This window comes from Alligator sinensis, unplaced genomic scaffold (genome assembly GCF_000455745.1).
Source record: "Alligator sinensis unplaced genomic scaffold, ASM45574v1 scaffold656_1, whole genome shotgun sequence".
Taxonomy (NCBI): domain Eukaryota; kingdom Metazoa; phylum Chordata; order Crocodylia; family Alligatoridae; genus Alligator; species Alligator sinensis.
Window position 1 is genome coordinate 550,762 of NW_005842333.1, and position 15,826 is coordinate 566,587.

The following is a 15,826-nucleotide window of genomic DNA, read 5'->3' on the forward strand; positions in this document are numbered from 1 at the left end:
CAGTGTCATCCCCCCACTGAAGACCCGGTTTTGCTGTGGCGCAAATGGGGAATTAGCCAGTAACAGCAAACGTAAGCACTTGAGAATAGCTTTATCATCAACTTTTTAAGTTCCAGTTGACAATCTTATATAACAATTTGGGCAATTATTATCCTCAATCGTTTTAATTGTGGTGGTGCCAAAGAGCCAACCAAGAATGAGGACCCACTGCTCTGGGCACAGCGCAGAGTAGTAGATATTCCCTGTATAATGCGCATCAATCTCTTGATGCTCCAAATGCTGATGTAGATTGTCGTTCCATATGTTGTATAGCTTGCATAAAGTTCTCTAACTGACAAAAAGAAACCAAAATTTCCCACATTCATTTTGAAAGAAATTAAAAAAACAGAGTTGGACATTTAACTTGAAGTATGCTTTCAAAGGCTCATACATTTAAAAAAGATGCTGTATTACTAGAAGTAATAAAAGAAAATGTGCTACCACGTTAGAGCAAAATTTTGTAGTCAAGTTTAGCTTGGTCACAGAAGTATTGCAATTTGGTTACACAAACTGTGTAAAACATAAAAATATCGATCTCTCTTCACTGAAAGTCCTGCCAGTTCTAGTGGAAGAGTGTTACAGCTTGTTTGGATGCAGTTGTGTATGTGGGCCACACAACCAATCCAAGTAAACCTCTGTTCCACCTTTCTTTCAATTTTGTAATAATGTTGGTTTTCCCATGATTCTGGACCCCACCAAAGTTTGTGTTAGTGTTATCAGTGCAGAAACCAATGACTTCATGCAAAATCCCAGGTTTCTGAATGCAACTTTCAATAACATTTGCAATGATTTCAGATGTCTCTCCTTTGACAGAGTAAACATCTAACAATTTAACTTTCACGCTACTTGAAGGATTAAAAAAAAAGAATCAATATTGGGATTAGCCTTACTGCCTTCCTGTTGGATGCATCAGCTGATTCAGTAATAAAAGTTGCTCCAGCCAATTCTGCAGACAGTTCATCTTTTGCCAGTGGGGCTAGTACATTTAATGCAAAAGCTTTGCTTTTTGTACAGCACAAGAAAATACTGGATCAAATATCTTTGAAATCAATTTCAACGAACAGTTACTAGCACAGAAAGAGAGATCATGCTGGACATAATGATATGCAAACGTACCTTCTGCCACTGCACATTTAAGCTCAGTGTCTGCGTGTCTGAAAACCGAAACAAGCTTTTCACTTGCAGACACTGCCTCTATTGCAGATTTATGTGTCTGTGTTTGGAGATGGTCTGTGATATCGCTACGGCCTCCATAAGCAATAGAAAATGTAGCAGAACACCGCACAAAAGTAACATGTTCTGCATCAACCCATTTTAACAAAGGAAATTCTGAGCGTTGCTGAAAGTACATTTATGTTTTCTCATTGAAGTTCCTTCTTTCTTGTTAGAAGACATTTTAAAACAAGCACACTTAGGACACACTCTTGGCACTGAGAAAAGAATTCAGAGAATCATAGAAAATGAGGGTTGGAAGGGACCTCAGGAAGTCATCTAGTCCAACCCCCTGCTCAAAGCACCCCAGCCAAGGCTTTATCTACTTGGGTCTTAAAAAAACCTCCAAGGATGGAGATTCTACCACCTCGCTGAGCTTTTAGGAAGCTGATGGTACGCAGCCCAGAGACCATTAAACAACTGGAACCATGCAGCTCAGGCTCTGGGCTCTCACATGGCCTTCAGCAGCATCAGCCCCATCTCAGCAAAGCAGGAGCAACCCTGCACTGCCCCAACCTCAGCAATGCAGCATCTCTTCCAGCGCTGAGTTAAGTTGAGAACAGTGATGAGGTGAGGGATAGAGGATGGGGTATCCCCACGGACAACAAGAGCAATGAGTTGCTTTAGCAACATTTCAACCGTGCATTGGTGGGGGCCAATTAAGTATGATGCACCCTCCACAATTCAATGACAGATTCCAGCATGCACATTTTATGTTGATTAATGGTTTAACATCATGCTGTCCCTGCACTTCACTTAGACACCAATCTCAAGAGAACAAATTTTCAAGAAAAGCCTAATATTGGCTAGTCTTATAGTGTGAGTGAATAGTCTTATAGTGTTTTAGCAATATTTCAACCGTGCATTGGTGGGGGAGGTGCAGAGGCGAAGGAAAACCCAGGAAGGTTTGGCAAAGACTAGACAAGCACCTAGCTGGGGTCATCTGACCTCAGCGCTCTCTCCTGCCCAGGGCAAGTGGTCGGACAAGATGATCTACTAAGGTCCCTTCCGACCCTAAAAATCTATGAAATCGATGAAAGCCTGGAGCAGTGCCTGCCCCGCTTCTTCCCCCCATGGCCCTCAGTGGGATCCTGCCACCTGAGGGGACCCAAGCGACGGCACCCAGGTCCCACCTGTTCCAGCCGTGCAGGTGGAGGGTGGGAAGGGAGGCGGGACAGAGCCAGCCGAGGCCGCAGTCCCAAGGCAGAGCCTATACCCCGGAGCCCAAAGCTGCCTCCCAAAACACAGGCCCCCACTAGAAATCGAGTGGGTCGGAGGAACCTCCACTCCCTTCAGGGCAGGGGTCCGAGCCTGTTCCCCCCCCTCCACTCTGTCCCAACTCTCCCCCCCGGGAAGTCCCCCCTCAGCAGGGATCTGCAGTGGCAGCTGCCCTCTGGTCCCAACTCCACTGGGCTGCAAGCAGATAAACTTGCGCTGTAGCGTCGGTCAGGGCTGGACTTAGGGGTGGGCAAGATGAGCAACTGCCCAGGGCGCCATGGTCAGGGAGGCATCATGCACACACGTGTGAGCAGCCCACACTCACCGCAGTGCTCTCCCTGTCCCGCCCCACCCCAGGCAGGAGGACCAGTGCCCAACCCAGCCTGCAACCCCACCTCCAGCCTCTGCTCAGAAGGGGCACATGCAGGCAGGCTGGTGCCAATCTGAGACTTTTGCTTCAAATTTTGCCAACCAGCCAGGATGCTGGGACAGACTATGAAATCCCAGACTGTCCTGGCCAAGCCTGGATGTATGGTCATCCTACCTACAAGGAAAGGCTGAAAGAGCTAGGGTTATTTAGTCTTGGGAAAAAAAGACTGGGGAAGGTGGGGGCAGGGAGTGAATTTGAAAGCAGTCTTCAAAAAAAATACCTGAAAGGTCATTACGAAGTGGATGGTGATGGACTATTCTCTGCGGCAGTAGAAGATAGGACTAAAAGTAATGGTCTCAAACTGCAACAGAAGAAACTGAGGTTGGAGATTAGGAAGAATATTCTGACTATGAGAATGGGCAAGAATTGAATAGGCTACCTGGAGTAGTTGTGGAATCTCCATGCCTGGAAACTGTCAAGAGCAGGTAAGACAGACATTTGGCTGGGATCATTTAGTCAGGGATGATCCTGCCTTGACTAGGGGGCTGGACTACATGATTTCATGAAGTCCCTTCCAGCCCTACTTTCCATAAAGAAGAGGATCATAGGATCTCAGGAAAGTAGCCTAGCACATTGTAGGAGCTACCCAAAATGAATAAGCAACTAAGAGACGTACAAGGAATTTCCTGCCCTCAAACAGCCAAACAAAACTGATGTGATAACATAAAGACAACCAGAGCTAGTAATCAATCTTCAGGAAATGCCCTTCTCTAAGGATCTACAACTAGTGTAACCAGAAGAAACTCGTGTGTGTAAACAGCAAGAGATGCAGTTTCAGTTCATATAAGCAGGGCATTTTTAGAGTATTACTGCCCCATAATTAGCCAGATGGATGGCACTGAACCCTCCCAGCACTGCACTTAATTACTCATTGAAAATAACAATGTAAGTATGATGCGCCCTCCACAATTCAGTGACAGATTCCGGCATGCACATTTTATGTTGATTAATGGTTTAACATCATGCTGTCCCTGCACTTCACTTAGACACCAATCTCAAGAGAACAAATTTTCAAGAAAAGCCTAATATTGGCTAGTCTTATAGTGTGAGTGAATACACATGCAGCAAGAGAAATCTTATTAGCTCACAGGAAACTTATTTTGCTAAACAGAAAAGAAACCTGAATACCCTAAATGTTCTGTGACCATATGTAATCAAGCACAAAGGATTTCTACATTTGTTTTATTCTTTTGTTTCTAGTATTACAGAATAAATATCAAAGGCTACCAAATAAGTACTTTCATTTTTGTTCTTATTTATATAGTAAAGCTCCCCAGAAATGGATAAAAGATGGGATCTAGACTCACGTTCCAAAAACTGTTTTGATGTTGCAGGCTTTTCAAACGATGCGAGTTTGGTATAGCTCAGCCTCATTAATGAAGAGTATAATGCACAGACCAACCTACATAAAGTGTATTTTTTGTTTCTTTTTTTTTTTTCCCTCCAACTTACAGGACCAATAGGGGTAAAGGCTAATAAAAATAATCAGAGATCTACCATAGGCTGAGGTTAAGTGACATGTTCTAAAATGGAGACCAAGGCTGGGCAACCTACACCACACATGGCACAGACAGCTGCTGCGTATGGCACATGGCAGATTGGACAGGGAGCAGAAAGCAAAGGAAAAGGAAACAGAGTAACCCGCAAGGAGGGCACAAGCTTAACTTGTGGCATGCCGGCTACTACGGTTGGCTCCAACTGATCTTGAGAGTCTTAGATTTAGCCTGCACATTCAATATAATTTTCTGCGGACTCTTGCCACTGAAAAAAGGATAATAGTGTGTAAAACATGACCTCAGAGGCTACCTGTGAAAAAGCCATAACTAGTCCGACACTAACACTCACTCACCTGTCACCACAAGTTGGTAAAGATCACCTGTCCTGCTACCCCCTTCTCTCCTTTGGTCTTCTACCTGTGTCTGACTGGGGAAAATGACTTGACAAAATAAGTATCATTGTGCCCTGGTCCTGAAAGGCCCTGATCACCCCCAAATGTCCATTAAGTTAATTGGAACTGGGGGCGTCCTTCAGGACATACTAGGTACCCTTTCAGATAAAGCCCTTTTTTAAGGAAGGTGGCAGTGATTTATAGTAACCTAATTAAAAAGGCTTTGTTTCAAGCAGACAACTGATGCTGTTCTTCCTGAAAACTTCTGCCAATGATACTGTGCAACACAAGTTTAGTAATAGATCAGAAAAAAAACCCCTTCAAGTTTAGTCCTGTCATAGAGGGAGAGTTCAGAGTGAATTGAAGACAATGCCAAGATTTCAAGTGTTCAAAGAAAGAAAAAAAAACTGGGCAACTCACTCAAGTGCAGGTCTCAAAACTCTAACTTTTAACGCTTCCAATATTCGATTTAGCTCCACAAATGGCTCTTTTTGACTTTGGTCTATAGAAAGACCAGATTCCTGAAAAACAGAAGTCACACTTTTTAGTTATCAGAAAAATAACAAGAGGAAAAATCTTTCTTTTAGTTAGTTGCCTTTAAATAATTTCTATTTAATATTACCGTATTTTGCACATATAACCCACCCCTGAATGTAATACACACCTTATTTTTGGAAGGCCCCAAGAAAAAAGATCTTACCTATGAGTACAGGTAAGTATCTAAGGTCTGGGGTCTCTGGGGCTTGAGGCCATGTATCAGGGCTGGTGGCTATGAGCCAAATGTCCAGACACACACAGAGCTTTTCCTTGCATAATGATGAGAAACCCACTTTTTCCAGATGGTTTGGGTGGAGGGGGAAAGGTGTGAGATATATGAGAGAAAATGCAGTAATACTCCCATTGAGGGTCTCAGCTACAAAAAGTTTAAACACACTGTAGTATGGAGGAGTACTTCAACTTTCCAGGCACATCCAACATCCATAGCTATCGTTACCTGACAGAGCTCTTCAGCTACATCCAGCATTCCCTGTCGGAAGAAGTGTTCCACCATCACCTCGTTGAGAATTCGCTGGCTGTCGGCTTGCCAGCATCCATCTATCCCCACGCTGCTGATGTCAGAGTCGAAATTCTGAAACGTACAAATTAACATTTAATAGGTTGGAACACATGCCCCACGTAATTGTTGTTTAATTAGGCAGGGCACCTGTGTCTCCACTAGGATTCATTCTGTCTGTTATTCAGCTGCCCTCAATTACCTCCTGTTCCAAGTGAAATACGTCTACAGATGTTTCGCTACCTCCTGTGAACAGGAGAACTCCTTTGGCTTGTTCATTTCAAGTTTGAACTTTACTCATCAGAAGGATTTGTGCTAGGAAATTACAAATCTAGTTAGCAAACCATAAAGCCTAGTTAGCTAATAAAAAGATTTACATATCATCATGCCTTTAAAAGAGGTAGTGCCAGCAGAAGAGATTTTTCCATGTATGAAAGAGCCTTGAAAATAGACGCAACCAGCTGCAGTGTACAGTGGGACACAGCACATCTCTGGAACACGGGGCAGTCGCTACTGCAGAGAGCGACAGAAGCAAAAAGCTTCAACCTAAAACCTGTACATGTAACCTGAAGCAAGCAATGCTGCAAATAAGAGAGAAAAGGGAGATTCTCCTAAAAGAAGATAAGCAATGGGAACTCAGCCAAGGATATCGCTGCCCCGTAAGAGACTGGGCTTTAAGATCTGATAGCGCTTTTGCAGTTCTACACCAGAATAATCCCATGTAATATATTTGAAGCCAATAGCCTATATACCCTTGGGAGAAGTTAAAACATTGCTGAAGAGATCTGATACTTCTCTAATAACACTTAGCATTAGCTTCTATTGGCAGCAGAAGAACCAAAATTTATTCCACCCTAAAATGTGAGGTGGGATTTAGTTCACAAATCTAAAACATTTCAGGATCAGTCCTACCCAGGACTGACAAACAAGGGGCAGATAAATCAATGTGACAAGCTATATGGCCTTTGATTACTGTGTGCCTGCTATCCAATCTGTAAAGTGAAGCTAAAACCTACCCATTTAATAGGGTTAGGTAAGTCCTTTCAGACAAGTTCCACCAAGCTACACAGCAGTACTCCTCCTTTTCCTGGAGCAAGGGGGCACGACACCTTCATTTCACCTCAAGGCACTGAGGAAAAGCAGTCAACTGCACGCATACAAAGAGATGTCTAGGACATGAAATCTCATTTTGGAAGCAAAGGTGGAGCAGATGGATAGGGTATGAAGGGTGCAAATGAGCCTTGATACTGGTGTCACCACCAACCACATCACTTTGGGGGCCTTTTCTGCCTCATTATACAGGGACAAACATAGAGCAGGACAGAAAGCTCAACATTAAAGCAAAATGGCACCATTCCTCATCCAAATCTCATGCTTTTTTTGGTTTGGGCCCTTTAATCATGTATAGAAGGGATTGCATCATAACACAAAAATAAAGTCTTACTCTTGCATATTGTGCAGGGTGTGTGTGGAGGGTATGGGGGGCATAGGGTATGTATATGTGAGGGGGTGAGGACCGCCCCCCCATGGTGTGCAGCCCCCATCACTGGCAGCAACAAGTCAGGGGTGCTCAGGGCACTGGTGCCCTGCGCAGGCGCTGGCACCCAGCTCCAGCCAGTGGTGTGCGGGGGCAAGGAGTGCAGCCTGTGGCAGAAGGTCACCTCTGTCTCTCCCCAAAAACTCTGCTATGTGACAATTTGGTTAACACTGTGCCTGCAGAGGGCAGACATCCCATCTCTGTTGGTAACCCTGAGCTGTAACCTGGGTTGGATACATTCCTGAGGGAGGGGGGAAACCTGCTCCCTCTGCCTATGTGACCCGCATCACATACCTGGGTTGGGGCTTAGGCTCCCTATTGTTCTGAGCAATGCCAGTCTACCCAGCAACCAGTGATGCATTTCAAATTGGCTGGCTAGCAGTCAACAGGTGCTGGCCTCCATTGGACCAAGTAAATGAGGTCATAAGGTCTATGTAAGTTAAGGACTGCCGGGGGCGGGGAGCGCAGTAGCCATAATGAAAACTCAGAGAGAAGAGCTGGACCATTTGAAACTTGCTCTCTCTCTTGAAACTCAGATAAGTGAACTGCCTGCCTCCAGAGGGACTCGCCACCTGCCTCTGGATGATACTCACGAGTAAGCTACCTGAGATCTAACTAGATCAGGGGTGGTAAATGTGGCCTGCGGCCTGGATGCGGCCTGCCAGGCCATTCTATCCGGCCCGTGGAGCCCCTAAAAAAATTTAGAAAATTAATATTTATCTGCCCCTGGCTGCCTGTCATGCAGCCCTCAACGGCTTGCCAAAACTCAGTAAGTGGCCCTCCACCCAGAATAACTGCCTGCCCCTGAACTAGATACATAGCTTGCAGTAACTCAGATGCATGATCAAAGGCTACCCAGCCACCCGTTTGCTCTATGGGATTTCTCTGATATTGCTCTACACTGTACCCTATTCCAAACCTACTCCTTGTAACCAATAAAGTTCTCCTTTGTCCCTAGTGTGGGAGACTTATTGGGAGTGGGTCTAGATTATGCCTTGGGGTCCCCTTGGTTTGGCTTACTAAGATTCATAGATTGTAGAGTCAGAAGGGACCACAATGGATCGTGTCCGAGCCCCTGCCCCTGGCAGGAAAGAGGACCAAAGGCAGATGACCCCAGTCAGGTGACTATCTAGCCTCCTCTTGAAGACCTCCAAGCTAGGTGATAGCACCACCTCTCTTGGAAGCCCATTCCAAATCCTGGCCACCCTTACTGTGAAAAATTTCTTCCTAATATCTAACCTAAATCCACTCTAAATCCGCTATTTGTGGGAGACCACTATTTGTGCTTCAGACTGAGGGAAGCACCCCAAGTTCTTGAAGTGGGTCAAGTACCCTTAGGGGCTACCAGTCCCGTTTCCCAGGGGGCACAGAGCCAGGATCACTCAGACCCTGGGTGGTGGCGGTGTTACCCCCCGGCTAGCGGATGCACTCCAGGAAGCAGGTTGGCCAGACGTGAAGCACCCCCAGGGAGATACTCGGAGCCTGGAAGGTTGTTGGGTGCAGTGAGGTGGGTGGCTCAGCGCAGGAGCACCCCCTACTGGCCTGCCACACAGCCCACCTCTATCACGGGGGCTCCGCACCACATGCCTGCAGCTCCCACACTCGCATGGCTTCAGGGTGGGGGGAGCCAATTGCCTTCTCTGCCCTCTGCTGGGAGGTCCCAGAAGCCCGCTGGGAAGCAAGGACTGAGGCTCCCTGCCACTTCAAGTGGAGTCCCAGGACCTGCGAGACGGGGGGCAGTGAAGGCAGCTGGCTCCAGTGTGGGGCTTCCCCAGTGCTGTACAAGTGTGGGAGCAGCAGGCATCCCATGCAGAGCCCATGCAGTAGAGGCGGGCTGGGCAGACTGCATTCCTCGCCGCCATGTGCAGTGCTGGCTAGAGCCATGCACCACTGGGCACCAGCTCCTGCGCCAGTTACGAGTACCCTGAGCTCCCCTGCCTGCTGCTGCTGTCAGCAGCGGGGGCTGTGCGCCATGTGGGGGAAGTGTGTGGGGGGCCCCCCACACACCTCCACCCCCCTCACACCCACACCCTGCCCAGCCAAGCTCCAGTGCCCTGCTGCCCCCCTGGATGTGGGCTCCGATTGCTCCCCATCCCCACCAAGCTACAGCTTCCTTCTGCCCCTGCCCCTTCCCTACCTGGCATCCAACCTGGAAAGTTTTACCAAAGAAAAGCACCTTGTAAATGTGTAGACTGAGCTCCATGTAGCTCTGCAAGGAGATTTCAGGAAAAGGAATTGTATACAGCAGAGACTGCCTAAGCTCTAGTGGAAACGACTCTCATATAGCAAGATGGAGCTAACAAGTTTAATTCAAAACATTGTCAAAACTGAACAACCCCTGAGATAATCTCTAAGAGAATGCTATTCATTCTTACCTTCTCCGCAAAGTCCAGACACAGTTTAGGCACATTTCTACATTGTGTTTCCAGCCGACATAGAAAGATAGTGCCTTTGTACATCAAGTGCATGAAGTTTAGCACCCTCTGAGGCTTGGGGAAGTAGACCGGGAGGTGAATAAATGACTTGTAAGGAACTCGGACCTAACTTTGGACAGACACTTGGGAAAAGGCCTGAGAATAACCCCATCCTGATGAAAGTTATTAATATTAAATAATAATGATTAATATTGGAGAAAGCTAGTCCCAGCTCAAGTATTTTAGGAGCAGTGCCTGGAGGCTGCTATGCTTTATGTCCAAAAGCGGTCAGCTTTTTCTGATCTTTCTCCACATTATTTTACAAAGCCTTTTGACTTTTGTTGAACTGATATAATTAGAGGCCCTAAGACTGAGTGAGAAGAGAAGTTTTAAAATTACTTGGAAGGGACTTGGTACCTCCTATCTGGGAACCTGCATGTAGCCAGAACCAATGGTGCAGCCTGACTCAGACCAACAAGGAACCTGTGAAGACCTACCAGGTATGGAAGGATGCAAAAAGTCCAGACTATGAGCACCACCACCAACAGCATGTCAAGACACTGTCATGTCTGAGGTGGTCTTGGAATCCCCTGCAGAAGGCTCGGAAGCGTTCACTGGCTCATCAGGGCTGCATCGGGAAGCTGCGGTCAGGATGAATAGTTTGCCCTCAACTGCCTAATCTTTGCTGCTCTCCTCTTCCTCTCTCTCTAGTATCTGTGGCTGCAGCTAAGTGACCTGGCTGTTGAGGAGAAAGAGATCTAGTCTTGCAAGGAAAGCAGTGGCTATTACAGGGGTGGGCAAAATACAGCCTGTGGGACAGATCTGCCCACGAGGCCATTCTATCCGGCCCGCAGGGTCCCTAAGAAAAACACGTAGAAAATCAATATTTCTCTGCCTTTGGTTCCTATAAAAAAAAAATGACAGGAACCAAGGGCAGTAGGACCCAGGGGAAGCCCAGCAGGCTCCAACAACAGCAGGGCCCACCCAGTCCCCCCACCCCAGCCAGAAGCCCCAGTCAGGGTTTCTGGGCTGGGAGCACATGGCTGCCCTGCAGGAAGCTCAGGTAAGTGGGGGGGACCCCGGACAAGGAAGGAGCGTGGGGTGGGGGGAGCGGCCCCTCCCTGCCCTCGCCTGCCCCATGCCCAGCACCCCATGCTGCTGCCACTCACAGCCTTCCTGGTGCTGCCTGTGCCTGCTCCGGAGAGCCCCATGCGGGTTGCGAGCGCCTGCAGCGTGGGGCACCAGGCGTGGGGCTGGGGAGGGGCAGCTTCCCCCCCCGCACTCAGCTTTTCCCTGGGCTCCTTCCCTGCGTGGAGAAAAGCGGCCCCTCGCCCGCCCCACACCCAGTGCCCCATGCTGCAGCCACCTGCAGTCCGCACAAGGCTGCCTGTGCCTGCTCCAGACAGCCCTGCGAGGGGCCACTTTTCCCCACGCTCAGCACTAGCTTCTTCCCTGCTGGCGAGCGGGGGGTTCGGGGCTGTGCGCTGCACTGGGTGTGAGCAGGCGGGGAGCCAATGGGAGCACAGGGCCCACACTGGTTTCCCGGGGCCAGTGCCGGTGGGGCCCAGAGCAGGGTGGCAGGAGCACAGGGTCCCAGCTGGCAGGGGCTCTATGGAGCCAGGCCAGCTCCCCACTCCCTGCTGGTGCAGCCCAGCCCAGCTCCACAGACCCCTGCCAGCCTGTGCCCCGCTTTGGGCCCCACTGGTGCTGGCCCTGGGACATTGGTCCCAAGATGGTCACCAGGGGGCGGGGCACCTGTCAAGGGGTGGGGCTACCCATGCAGCCCTCGACAGCCTGCCAAAACTGGGTAAGCGGCCCTCCGCCCAAAATAATTGCCCGCCCCTGGGCTACTGGCTTGAGAAAATGGGGGTGCATACCCCCAAATGTGGCAGAAATGCTAGATGTATCAATACTGGGTTGGGGGGAAATATATTTTCATTGAGATCATGATTTTTCTTACTCTTGTTCCTAAAATTCCTCACAGGCTGCCACCAGAGGAGTGAGCTTTTGCTATGTCCTTCTGTTATATGGGGGGAAAGATCTGCATGGAGCACTCGCTGTGGAATTTAGATCGCTTCCTGGGCCTTTTGGGTCCACTTGCAAAATAAATGGAAGACAAAACAGTGCTCAGGTATATATCCATTTCCTAAACGAAAAAGGACATAGCCCGTGTGCATCATTTCGCAACAGAGCAGAGAAGGGGGAGGGGGGTCCTGGGCCTATTAACCAATAACAGGAGTAACTACACTAACAACTAACCGGACAGCTTTATTGTTGAAAAGCAGGTGGACGCTGCGAGAATCCTGCATCACCACTCCAGGCAACTGGGAGGAACAGGGGGGAAGGTGCGCCCATGCTGCTCCTTATGCATTCATTTTCAGGGGGAGGAGTGGGAAATGGAGAAAGCAATACTGAGAAAATCCAGCACATGTAGGACTCGGGCAGGCCAAAGGAATCTCAAGCCTACATGAATCAAATGTAAAATCCATGCACACAACCTGCAATGAAAAACTTTTAGTTCAAACCAGCTATGGTCAGAGGCTTAAAAGGACTGGCATAGTCATTCATATACTATATTATCATTTCATTCGCATGATCACTCCTATACTAGTAACAATACATCCATCCATCCCTATTTACTTGCCTTCTACCTATTTTGCTTACTAATTAAGGCAGAATTTCCTTTTGAAACAACATGAGTTCATAAACCTTATGAAACTTTTATAATTATATATCTGGCTATTTTTGTCAGGTCAGGGCCAAAAGCCACCACTGGCATCAGACTAATAACTTTGTAGCTTCAAGTCAGGTGCTAAAACCTGACAAGTTCCATGATGTTAGTGCCTAATATAGCCCTTATACCAATTCTCTAGTTCCCTCGGCTGCTCTTTGAGGAATCAATTCTTCAGTCCCCACCCTCAACCCCTCTTTAAAGAGGTCTCAGATATTTCCAGTAAATCAGTGATTTCTCTAGTTCTTTTGTGCCTCAGATGTCATGATCCAGTATTAGATCTCACATGCTTCTCAGAAGCAGCTGCACATATCACAATGAGCAGGAAGAAAATATTGCTCTAATTTTGTTTGCTTGGTTTACAGCACTGAAGTATCAAAGTCTAACAGCTAGAAAAAGAAAGAAATTCTTAGTGCTGCTATCCACATGAGTGGACTTCCTCCAGCTTCAAGTCAGTATAATTTCTGACAGCATGTGATGTTTTATAAGCTTCTAAAAGACAGCACACCTTTATCTCACTCTTCTCACTGTTTGAGAAACATTAGTCCATGCCAGCCATGTCTGACATCCTAACTGGGATAACAGTTGTCCATTTGGGACAACTCAACAGAAAATTCTTACGAGTCGAAACAAGAGACCTAAAGAGGTATAAGATACTGTGCTAGACATAAAGTGAAGCAACATTTCTTCAGTCTGCTTGCAATGCTCCTACCAATGCAGCCCAGTATGCCATTAGCTTTCTTCGCAACAAGGGCACGCTGTTGGCTCATATTCAGTCTCTTGTCCACTGTAACCCCCAGGTCCTTTTCTGCAGAGCTGCTGCCCAGCCAGTCAGTCCCCAGCCTGTCCCGGTGCATGGGATTGTTCCATCCTAAGTGCAGGACTTTGCACTTGTGATAGTTCTTTTGGTCCAATCTTCCAGTTTGTCAAGGTCTCTCTGAATCCTAACATATCTACTACTCCCCCCAGCTTGGTGTCATCTGCAAACTTGCTGATGGTGCAATCCATCCCATCTTCCAGGTCGCTGATGAAACTATTGAACAAAACCGACCCTGGGACTGACCCCTGGGGCACTCCACTTGATACCAGTTGCCACCTAGATATCAAACCATTAATTACTACCGTTTGAGCCCGATGATCCAGCCAATTTTCTATCCACCTTACAGTCTATTCATCCAACCCATACTTCCTTAGCTTGCTTCTATGATTGTTGCAGAAGACTGTATCAAAAGCCTTGCTAAAGTTAAGTTATAGCATGTCCATTGCTCTCCCTGCATCCAGAGAACCAGTCATCTTATCATAAAAACCAATCAGGTTGATCATTTCCATATATCCAACATTCTGTTAAAATCTTGTTTTCCCAAATCTTAAATTTTGGGTGAAATTTGACCCAACTGCACACCTTTAAGGAGTAAAAATAAGGGAAAAATGAATAGGTACATTTACTCCCCTCACTTCCCTAATGACTTTCTCCACTAACTACTACAAGAGACAGATTTTATTGGGATGTGAGCATCTATTTATCCTTAAACATTCCTAGCACAATCAGCTTCAAACTGAAATCAAACCACTCCAAAAGTTTTACACTGAACAGGTGGAAGTCATGAACTAGCCACATGAAGGCCAACTTGCTTGATGGTAACCACAAAAGAGAACATATTTAATCATTACTATAGGCATATTTAGCTGTAGATGTTCATTTCAAAGGGAGAAAAATCCTTCAGGATGAAGGGTAAATGTAGGATGGGGAATCTAGTAGAGCTGCTATAAGGTCAAAGAGTTTGGTTACTTGGACGACACGACAACCAGTAGGTAGAACTCTGCAGACCCCAGACTTCTTGACATTTCAAAATGGTTGCAACATCTCCTACCAAACTTGAAGCCAATCTCTTTTGAAGTAATGTGTCTCTGATCTCATTACCTCCTTGAAGAACCTGGCAGGCAACCTACCTAGTCATTCTATTCATTTTCATTAGCAATGAGTTGAGTCAACAGAAGATGGGCCAAAGGAAATAGCATGCCAAGACCCCTCCCTTTTATTCCACAGGAAGTGAAACATCTAAACTGAAATGTGCCATGAACTAATGGTGCAAACTCCATGAAGATCTAAGCTTCCTGAGCAGGAAATGCTGGTTAATTATACATTTGAATAACAGTTGCCACATGTATAAAACATAAACTGTTTCCAATGCAGGAAAGATCATTTAAAAGTGGCAGCTAACAAAATCATCTGAGTTATAATTGTCCAGTCGATCACTATGACTTAACCACCATCTGATGATGAATGCAATTGCCATGGTTCATTATTCTATTTATGAAGTGAGAGGAAAAACGGGGGAAGATATTGGAGGGATGGTTTTTCATACTGTAAAAACAAAAACCACCTCTTGTGAATTAAAGGAAAAGTGCTGATGTCTCTGTTTTAATGAACCTCTTAAAGTGGCAGTGACCTGCTGGCTAGACTGCCATGAGGGATCCAAATACCAGGTCAATTACATCTAATTACTTGTACTTAAATTTTAAACCCAATAAATTATTGGGCAGAGGGGCTTCCTCCCACTGACATCAGACTACTGAAGGATGCACTGAATTTCACGGGACTGAAGGAAGATGATACCTACCATTACCAGCCCTTTGCCCCAACCACTAAAACTTAAACCTTGATTAGAGAAGACAATTTGAGAATTAAGAGAATTTAGAGAATTAGTGAGCAAGTTGTGCCCAAGCTATTAAATACCTTACTAAAACAAGACTTTAGTAATTATTCTGCCATCACTTCTACTGGATACACAGAAGATGACCTATTAGCATCTTTCCACTTCTGGTCCATTAATCTTGCAGGCACCAGATTTTATAAAGAGTTTTATTTCCAGGATCTATTTAATTTGAATTGGACAAACTTATTTTTCTGAAGTGGCAAAAGAGCCACTGAAAAGCTATACACATGAATAACTGAAATAGTTATTTAGAGACAAAGAGCCAAGTACAATTTTATCAAATACCGAAGCAGCGTTTCTTAAAGTTGATTTTTTCGCGACTCCCAATAATTTTTCAACTTTTTCAATCAATATTTGGATCAATCTCAATGATGCTGTCTTTTACTGTCATCATGCCCCATCACAACAATTTTTTTTAAAGCCTAATCAAGTTCAGGAGGGTTCATCTGAGGTACATTTGTTAAAAACAAGAGAGGACTGCAGTTCAATCTTAAAACAAGATTACACAGATTTATATGAGGTTCCAAGGAGTAATAAGGATGGAATTGCTTTTCCTTTAGTTAGCTACCATTAGAGAGATGTACTG

The 15,826-nt window shown here is 46.1% G+C and overlaps 1 protein-coding gene across 1 annotated transcript in view; it reads right to left on the reverse strand.

Moving 5' to 3' along the window:
- Positions 1–15,826, reverse strand: part of RMND5A (required for meiotic nuclear division 5 homolog A) — a 40,711-nt gene that overhangs the window by 12,801 nt on the left and 12,084 nt on the right. Inside the window, exons 3-4 of the mRNA XM_006028640.3 lie at positions 5,782–5,916; positions 5,208–5,308 (exon numbers count right to left, since the gene is read on the reverse strand). Coding sequence (XP_006028702.1) covers positions 5,208–5,308; positions 5,782–5,916 — 236 coding nt within the window. The remainder of the gene's footprint in view (positions 1–5,207; positions 5,309–5,781; positions 5,917–15,826) is intronic.